Below are 9,856 nucleotides of genomic sequence, written 5' to 3' on the forward strand. Positions count from 1 at the left end.
TGTTCTTTTTCTCTTCCTAGTACTCTAGTGATACTAAAATATTTTATTTTAGTTCCTTCAAAAGATCACACTTTTTCCTTCCTCAGGGTCTTTGCACAAGCTCTCTGGCCCTGTTCATGCCACTTACTCTCCTCCTGCAAGATCCTCTCTCCCAGACAAGTCCTTCTGTTTAAGCTCTTTAAGTGCCAATCAGTACTTCTTAATTTAAAATTATATACCACATTTCTGGTCATCTGATTAACGTCTTTTTACCACCGGATTTCTTGAGGACATTGTCTCCTGAATATTTAGCATATTAACTAGTGCATTGTAGATCTATTAGTTGGAAGAAATGAATGAATTAAGGAACAAAGGGTCTCTAGTTTTATCAGAATAAAAAAGTAAATCAGAGTTTTTCACTGAAAGTAAGAATATATTTAACAGTATTTGTTAAATACTGTTTGATATTTAATTCTATAGTATTATCAGTGGGAAAATACATGTTTCATTTAAGAACAATCTGTTGAGATAAAAGCTATAAAAGTTCTATTCTGAGATGGAGACTGTCTAGTGAGAAAATATGAATCAGATACATTTGCTTTAAAACACACTCTAGCTCTAAAAGACAAAAAACTAAGGGTAACTGAGGTGATCAGGTGCAGAAAAATCTTTTGATTAGAAAAGGACAGCCACCGGGAAGTCAACTAACAGATGTAGGATTGACTTTGTTTGTTCCTACGTTTGTCCGTGCAAGGGAAAGGTGAAACATCAAGGAGAAATTGAGAAAGGTATCCTAACAGTATTACCTTAGCAGAAAACAATTATGTGGAATAGATATTAACTACGTAAGGAAGAAAACCTGTAGGAGGAATTTAACCTTTAGTGCTTGAATGTTGTGAATTATAAGCTTTTGACATCTATTGTATTACAAGTCAGGGAATTAACATTTTTCTTTATTGATGTGTGGTAGGTAAAGCCCTTAATCTCACACATAACAAGTATGCAAACCCAGACCCATGAAATGACATGAGGAAGCCCAGATACTTCGTAATGAAGGGTTCTTTGGGGCAGATCTTTATTGATAGCACTTAAGTGACTAATTTCTCTATGTAGCATGGCCCATGCCTGCTCTTCTATTCTCTTCTATTCCAGCCTCAGTGGTTTGGGTGTGAAGGTCCTAGATATTATCCGTCTTGTTCCTCCAGGACATTTCAGATCTTCCAAGGGAAGATGAAGGCATGCAGATAGTAGGTTGCCAGTTTGAACAGCTAGGAATGGGATTGGTGTTGACACAGGATATGTGGCACTTAACAGTGGAGATAGTCACTTAGACTCCTCCTCAAAAGTAAAACAGATCTATTTTTCTGTTCTTTTTATTTAAAATGAACTTCTGAATCCTGATACTCTAAAACTGAAGAGTTCATAAGATCTGTAGCTCTTTCCCTAATTTACAGATAAAAACACAAAAACAAAATTAAAACAACCCACACCCAAAGAAGAAGTAGTGTTGCAGCATCTCTTGTTTTCCTAAGTGGCATAAAATATACTCAAGTAACGGGGTCTTTTGTTCTCAGGGACATGCATGGAAATGAGATATATCTCTTGGGAGGCAATTCATGGAAGGAAATATGGTAAATATGTAAATTGATTTTAAATCTATTACATTGTATTTAAAATTGTCATATATTTTATAGACAAGCCTGATGGCAAAATGTTGGGTCCCTTAAGTTTATTGTGCATACTAAGTATTTTTTTTTATATATATATATGAAATACATATGTGAACTCTGATACGTATTAGTAGAATCAAGAGTGTTGAGTTGTGTACATTTCAATTATGTTTGTGGATTCTCTGGGTTTGTTTAAACATTAGACTGGTCAGGACATGGAAATATAATAAGAAACAACGTGATCATCCAGGTTTCTGGTGCCGAGGGACTCTCCAATCCTGAAATGTTGACACCATCTGGCATCTATATCCGCAGCCCCACCAATGTTATAGAGGTAAGATCTTCAGATCCACCAGGAAGACCAGAACTGAGAGGGCATAAAGTTCTTTCTCAATCAGGGGTGTCCAACCTTTTGGCTTCCCTGGGCCACATTGGAAGAAGAATTACCTTGGGCCACACATAAAATGCACTAAGGCTAATGATAGCTGATAAGCTGAAAAAAAAAACTGTAAAAAATGCCTCATACTGTGTTTAAGAAAGTTGATGAATTTGTGTTGGACCACATTCAAAGCCATCTTGGGCTGCATGCTACCTGTGGGCTGTGGGTTGGATAAGCTTGCTCTAAAAGTTCTTTAAGGTGGCAGCATTAGTGGTGGTGTGGTATGAAATGTTTACTTGCTGCATATTTGTATCAAGAAAATAATGTATAATTTTGCATTAAACAAGTTCTTTAGGATAAAGATAAGCATTCCTCTCAGGATTCCTGGAAACACTTTTTTGAAGTAATAGGTAATGGAGCAAAACAAAGTAGATATTGATCGTTTCCTGGTCATTTAGATAATGCAAACTAAAATATCTCCCTGAACTATCAACTCTGGGTGCTGATTTATGTCTCTCTTGATTCCAATGCCAATTTCTTATTAAACCTTCACTATCTTACTATGTTAATGTGGCCATATTTTGTCCTTTAACAGTGTTCAAAACTGAGTCATGAGTTGTATAAGGTCATGTCAGATTCCAGGAGGATGAAGTACACTTCAATGACCTTGAGTTTTAAATCCCATTATTTAGTACAACTTAACATTGGTTTCTCTTGGTAAATTTCTGTTTAAACATTTAAGAAATTAATTTTTGGGGGGAAAATGTAGCTGTAGACCTGAGTGAACAAGTGCATCAGAGTAGTGGCAAGCCATTTCGTTTCCCGTTTTCTAATTATTTTATCCCATGGATCATCTATCAAAAGAGTTAAAAGCCTCACTCTTTCAGGAAACTCCTCTGAGCATCCACAATGTCATTATGCTGAGTTTCTGAGGAACTCGGAGCATGAGCTTCTTTCTCACTGATCGTCTGTTTTTAATTACCTTCAGCTGAATAACCTCTAGTAAAAGTAGTGGTTATCTCGTCAACCTTCCTTAGATTCTTAATTACGTTTGTTCCAAGCATAGCACTTACACACCATTTTAGGTGCCTAATGGGAGTGGCTAATATGCCAGTAAGCAAAGGAAGCAGAACTACATGGACTGTAGGAACCCAGACCCCAGACCTAGGACAGCTGGAGCTGCATTTAACTTGTTTGGCCACTACAGGCCAAAAATCCTCCTAATGTTTATTAGGATTTTTCTTTGTTGTTATTTTAAACTTTTACTTTTAAAATAATTTCAGACTTACAAGAATAAATAAAAGAGTTCCTATGTGCCCTTTCTATGTCTGCAAGCTTTTGGGCTTAAGAAACCATGTTTTTGTGTACTTTTCTGGGTAGCATAATGTTGACTACATCAAATGCCTAGAGGAAGGTAAACCCTCAGGGTTGCCCAGCTCACCTGCTGTGTGAAGCTGGAATGTCCTTGTCTCTCTGGGTAGTATGTGGTCTTCTGGACAGGAGTACTAGCCACTGGCTGACAAGAAGAAGGGTTGAGCTGGCTGCAGGTGCAGAGAACCAGAGGGTAATCTGAAAAGCTGTGGGTTGCGTGAGTCTTTGCAAAATGACCTGTAGAATAATACCCAGTCAGCAATAGAAAAATTGACTCCACAAGTAGCTGCTTGCTCTCCCTCCAATGCTTTCCATTTCTCTTCATTTACTTTCTTACTCTTGTGTCCACTTTTCAAAATTAGAAAAAAAATACAATGCATGTGTTTTGAGAATGGAGTTTTAGTAGGTTAAACAGGTAATATAGATTCTTTAGGTATATTCCTGACATATTCGTCATTGGTGACCTTAAAGTTCTAATTCTGTTTTCATTAGCTTTTAGACGCTAGCACAATGTCTAAAACATGGTAGTTGCTCAAAAAATATTTAATATAATGAATGAAGGTATAAATCTGTAACCAAATTATATGGGGGAAGAAAAAGGAAAGCAAAGAACAAGTTCCAAAGTTCTAAAATCATTTTGATGACTGAAAAATAAGTTTAGTCAGTGGAAGCATTTAGATTCTGTTGGGCTATCAGCATTAAATCTTGCAAAGTCTAGTCCAGTTTTTCAGTTGTGCCATTGGCTTTCTGTTATTCAGTTTTTTTTTTTTTGTATTCTATTGTCTGTGATGTGCCATTAGTTAAAGACATAGGTGATAACTGGGCATATGTGAAAAAAACCTATGCTCCCTAGATGGGTCTCAAACTCTTGGTCTCAAGTGATCTCCCCACTTTGGCTTTCCAAAGTATTGGGATTACCATGCTTGGCTGAGTTAGAGTTTCTTGTGTCCTGTATGGATGATATACAGAGTACTTTGAAGAACATATTTTAGAAACATACCTTCATTCCAAAGGGATAATAAGGAGGATTCCACAATAACAAGGTGTGTGTGTATGTGTGCGTGTATTTGTGTGTACGTGTATAATATGTGGAACAGAAAGAGATGTGATAGAAAATTCTGATTAATTCGGAGTTTTCTTTATTTTAAACTTGTAATTTTAAAATAATTTCAGACTTATGAGAAGCTGCATTAAATAAGGTAATTCCTATGTGCTCTTCATCTAGCTCCCTCCAATGATAACATAACCATAACCATAGTCATGGAGCTGTACCAAGGCCAGGACATTGACTTTGGTATGATAGTATTAATGAAATCAATGCATTTATTTAGACTTGAAGAAGATGGCCTAATGTTTGGGCAACCAACTCTGAAAGCCTAAACTCTCTCTCCTCACATACCTGAGTCTGACCTTGAAATCTCAGGGGATATGATTCTTAAGTCTGTGCAATGGTTTGTGGTTTTATATTATTCCTAAATTGCCCTGATGCAGAGCCAGGACCAAACTCTCAGCCACAACGTAAGGAATTCACCTGGTCTTGCAGTCAGTCACCTTTGCAGTTCACTTACCTTCAACCAGCATGGTGCAAATATATTTCAAGTGTGATATTCCTTTTTAGTCTTGATAGCCACAGGTGGTCTGCTTGTCTCCCTGCCCAGCCTGCAGCTGAGGTGAGTCCAGGGCAGTTTCATTGAGAAGCATAACCTGAGCTTTGTACCTTCTTGCCAGTGAGGACCAATGAGTGGTATGCGCTTGAGTCTCCAGGGGCCTGTGGCATTCCCTGGTATATTTCTTAAATAGGCCTTTGCCATGCTTTTCAAAAGCAAGTTGATGGTGGTTCTTTCGTGCATCACCTGTAGCTTTTTAGAACACTTCACACCCAAGCTGTCTTCCCTCAGCAACTCTAGCACCGGAGTCTCGGACTCCTTTGACAGGAGCTCCTTGTTATCTGTCAAGAGGCTGCATGTTTCCAGAAGACATAACCTATGTGAACCTGTTCTCATTCCCTCTGGCTGGGAAATCTTTGCTCTCAAACAGCAAGGGACTGCCCACTTCCAGAGCTCAGAGTCTCCCATGTTTATGTAGGTGTTGGAAATTTCCTATGACCAGACCCCTGTTTAGGATAGTCCGTGGAAAAACTCTGAAGAAGAGCCCTTTGGAGACATGCATTTAATTTGAGGAGAATTTGTTCTGGTTTGTGAATCAATTTTGTAAGGAATTCTGTGTTTAAAGGCCCAACCTCAGTTCTCAAGCTTTCCCCACTCAATAGGTAATGCATATTTAAGAGCTGCCTGAAGGGTTAACTCACTTTTTTTTCTAGTGACTATAGATGTACACCTCAAGGAGCTGGCTTACTTGGGCAGTTAATTTCTCTCTGGAATTTCTCTTGCTTGAATGTCCATAATACATTGACTTCCGCAAAGAATTGATTTCCACACAAAATTCCCTGCTTGCCTTAAAACCTTCCCCGCAAGCTGCCAGCTGCCTGCATAAATATGTGGTTTTTCCTCATGAATCATTTGTAGCATACACAATTGGAGTTGAGAGTAAGAAGGGCCAGCAAGGAATGTGATCTGACTGTTCAAGCGCTTCTTTTGTAAGAAAAGTGAGTCTTATCAGCTAACAGAGGACCAAAGTTGCAGTCTCCTGCCCACCTATAAATGCACTTGGAAAGTGTTTATATGTGATCACCCAGATGTGCCATAAATGCTAATGGCAGTAGGGCAGATGATTCAACAAACCCATTTATTCAGGGAAACATGTGATTTCTGAGCATCTGGCTGGCAAAGGTGATGAATAAGGTTGCAGTCCTTGGAATATATTTTTGAAATGTAAGAATCTTTTCTTTCCTCATAAAATCTTGATAATGAAACAGCATTTTCCTGGTAATGAAATAGAGCTGTGTGGACAAGTGAGATGATCACTTTTAGCCTCCAGTCCACATTTCTCATTGTATGCTTGCAGACAAGGTGGGTGCTTAAGAAGCCCCCTTCTGTGGCCCTCAGTTATTATGTACCTCTGACCTTTCCCCAGGTTCATGGGTACAGAGAGACACACCTAGAGAAGGTGGAGTTTCACTTCCCTGGTGAAAGTTTGTGTTGTATAATCATGACTGAGAACAACAGCTGTGGTATTTCTTTGTGTATCTGCAAGGGCTGAAGAGATACAATGGACACTCGTATTTGCCAACTAAGGGACAGTGATTCTTCTTGAGGCCAAGAAGCAGGAGTGCATACTCTGTTTTCTAGCACAAGAGAAAAATTGAGATAGCTGATTTAATGCTAATAAATTTTTTTTTAGTGGGAATGCCTGATGCCTCATCTAATAGTTTTAAATGATATGATTAGTTTCCTGGTAAAAACTATTAAAGCATTCTTATTGTAATTAACCATGTTTTCATATTTAGGCTTGTCTTTTCATCAAAATTTAGAGATAGGATACTGGAAAATGGGTGTGAGTTATTTTGCTAATATGTGACTATAGACCAAGGTTTCTCAACTACGTCAACATTGACATTTTGGACTGGGTAATTCCTTGTTATTGAGGCTATCCTCTGTATAAGAGCACCCCTGGTATCTATGCACTGAACTCCAGTAGCCCTCTTCTCTCTTCTTCATCCTCCCAAGTTGTTACAATAAAAAATGTATCCAGAGGTTGTTAAATGTTCCCTAGGGAATAAAGTCATCCCTGATTGACAACCAGCACTCTATTCTAGGCCACCCTAAGACCATTGAAATCTTAGAAATGGATCTGATTCTTTGAAGTCATGTTAGAATCTTGGATAGTGATTCATCTTAATACTCAATGTGATCTGACTGTTCAAGCGCTTCTTTTGTAAGAAAAGTGAGTCTTATCAGCTAACAGAGGACCAAAGTTGCAGTCTCCTGCCCACCTATAAATGCACTTGGAAAGTGTTTATATGTGATCACCCAGATGTGCCATAAATGCTATGGCACTAGGGCAAAAGTCACTTTTGGTGAGTACCCTGTGGTAGGTGAGACATGTGATTAGAATTCTAAGTGCTTTTAGGAAATTGGAGAATTGCTCAGACTCCAAAATAATGAAGTGCAGGGGAGACTGGGCCAATTAGTCCACAAAGGAACAAAACATCCTGTAACTGAATGAAAAATGAGGAAGAAAGGGCTGTCTATTTACAAATACCCAGGGTAAGAACCTTTGGGACCCACAGTGAATTGAAGCTAAAGCTAAACAAACAGCCCGGGGCAATTGTGTCAGCATGTGCTGGCCTCCCTGACCAGGTCCTGGCTGCTGCCTGCTGGTCAGGCTTCCAGTGTCAGGGGAACTCTGGCCCTGACTCACACTTCCCCCAAAATTGAAGGACTCCAGGGGTTGAGGCATTGGTTCTTTCTGTCACACAAGGCAGGGAATTGAGCGTTATTGGGTTAAGGGCAATCTGTTTCAGTTTTCTCCCCCGTACTGTTTTTGCTTGGCTGAATGTGTGTGTGTGTGTGTGTGTGTGTGTGTATGTGTGTGTGTGTTTTCCTTGTGGAACATGTGGTACATTCAGGAGGGAATAGGGTCTTTAAATTCTTCTCCTGTTGGGGGTGCTGCTATATTATCACTGCCAGTGGATCATCCAGGTTCAGAGAGTTACACTTAATAATACCTAAAGTTGGCCAGACATGGTGGCTCATGCCTATAATCCCAGCACTTTGGGAGGTCAAGGTGGGCAGATCACCAGAGGTCGGGAGTTTGAGACCAGCTTGACCAACATGGAGAAACCCCATCTCTACTGAAAATATAAAATTAGCTGGGCATGGTGGTACATGCCTGTAATCCCAGCTACTCAGGAGGCTGAGGCAGGAAAATCACTTGAACCCAGGAGGCGGAGGTTGCGGTGAGCCAAGATCGTGCCATTGCACTCCAGCCTGGGGAACAAGAGTGAAACTTCATCTCAAAAATAAATAAATAAATAAAAAATAAAAAAAAGAGAAAAGAAAAAAGGAAAAAAAAAAACACCTAAAGGCCTTTCATTTGGAAATTAAAGTCAATAAAAATATTAGTCTAGAATGACTGAAGCCATAGGATGAAATGAGTTTACTTAGTCTAAAGATAAAGAAACACAGAATAGCTACAAGTAAAAGAGTATGGAGTCCTCACTCTCAATCCATCTTTGCTGAGAATGTAGTAAAACTCTCCAAGCTGTGTGAAAGGCTAGTGCAAGACCCTGTCCTTGGATAGGTCAGAACTTCCTCATTAAATTCTAACCCTTGTCTGCATCCAGTCCATAGTCCTATTGTCTGCACTGATAGTAGATGACAACTGCAGATAATCTTAGTCTTTTCATCTGTCATTGCTCAAAATTCCTGTGTCAGAAGCCAGTCCTCATCAACATGTCTGAGCCTTAATAACACTTGATTTCCATAATGCTGAAATTTCAGAACCCTCGTCCTCCTTAAATGTACTCTTCAAAATGTCATGTCTTCTTCCTACTCTTGGGAAATGTCCCACACCCCTACCCATGTATCTCTCTGTGCACTCTAAGCTGTGCATGCTTTTTTCCCCATGTGGTGAGAATGAGAAGGATTTTACATTCTCTGGATTTGGGGTGTGGAAAGAGCAACTCTTTAGTTAAATTTGGCCTGCAAAATGCTCTCCAGATTTGGAGGAATCAAACACTACCCCTGCTGCCTTAAGGATTAATTCCCTTTTTTTTTTTTTTTTTTCTGGTGACTATAGATGCACACCTCTAGGAGCTGGCTTACTTGGACAGTTAATTTCTGTCTGGAATTTCCCTTGCTTGAATGTCCATGATACACTGACTTCTGCAAAGGATGTTGTTCAATATGTTGTCTCCACTATTGGGGAGGTCACAGCAAATGCCTGTTCTGCCCGTGACCTGGTGACAAGACTTCGCCTTGTACTCTCTTGTTTATGTTTCTTCACTTGCCTCCTATCATTGGGCATCCTGCTTTTGGGTCCTACCTTCATTTCTCTACTCTAGTCTCTAACTTTTCCAGGCTTGGACTTGGATGGAGCTGGCTCTGATAACTATTTGCTCTGTGACTTTGGGAAAGTTACTCAACATCTCTGAGCTTCAGTTTCTTTGCTATGAAACTGTAATAATAATACAAAACTCATAAAACTATTATAAAAATGAATGAGACTCTAAAATCCAGTACCTGGAGTGTAGTGCCTTCTCTATAGATTTTCACTGTGAGTGTTATTATTCCACTCCATCATAACTTAAAAAAATAAATACTTCTAAGGAAAAGAAAAAAAATCCAACATAAGTATAACTTGCACTGAGCTGGGCAATGCTTTCGCTGGGTACCTAGCAATAGATTCTCCCCCTGATTTCTAGGTCTCTATCCTCCTTCAGTTTTCAGCAGTGGCTTCCATTTGCAGTGGGTTCCCAAAGCAACTCATGGCAAAAAGCTTCACCAGGAGATGGTTTTTCTGGTGTTTCTGTCCTCTTTTAATGTCTCCTAGGAAC

At 39.3% G+C, this 9,856-nt stretch overlaps 1 protein-coding gene across 1 annotated transcript in view; it reads left to right on the forward strand.

Annotated features, from left to right (window-relative positions):
* The window catches only part of PKHD1 (polycystic kidney and hepatic disease 1 (autosomal recessive)), a 507,823-nt gene that overhangs the window by 212,366 nt on the left and 285,601 nt on the right, over positions 1-9,856 (forward strand). Inside the window, 2 exon segments of the mRNA XM_011981329.1 lie at positions 1,554-1,610; positions 1,853-1,983. Of these exon segments, the coding sequence (XP_011836719.1) occupies positions 1,554-1,610; positions 1,853-1,983 (188 nt within the window).

The sequence above is a fragment of the Mandrillus leucophaeus genome, unplaced genomic scaffold (genome assembly GCF_000951045.1).
Source record: "Mandrillus leucophaeus isolate KB7577 unplaced genomic scaffold, Mleu.le_1.0 Scaffold223, whole genome shotgun sequence".
NCBI lineage: Eukaryota > Metazoa > Chordata > Mammalia > Primates > Cercopithecidae > Mandrillus > Mandrillus leucophaeus.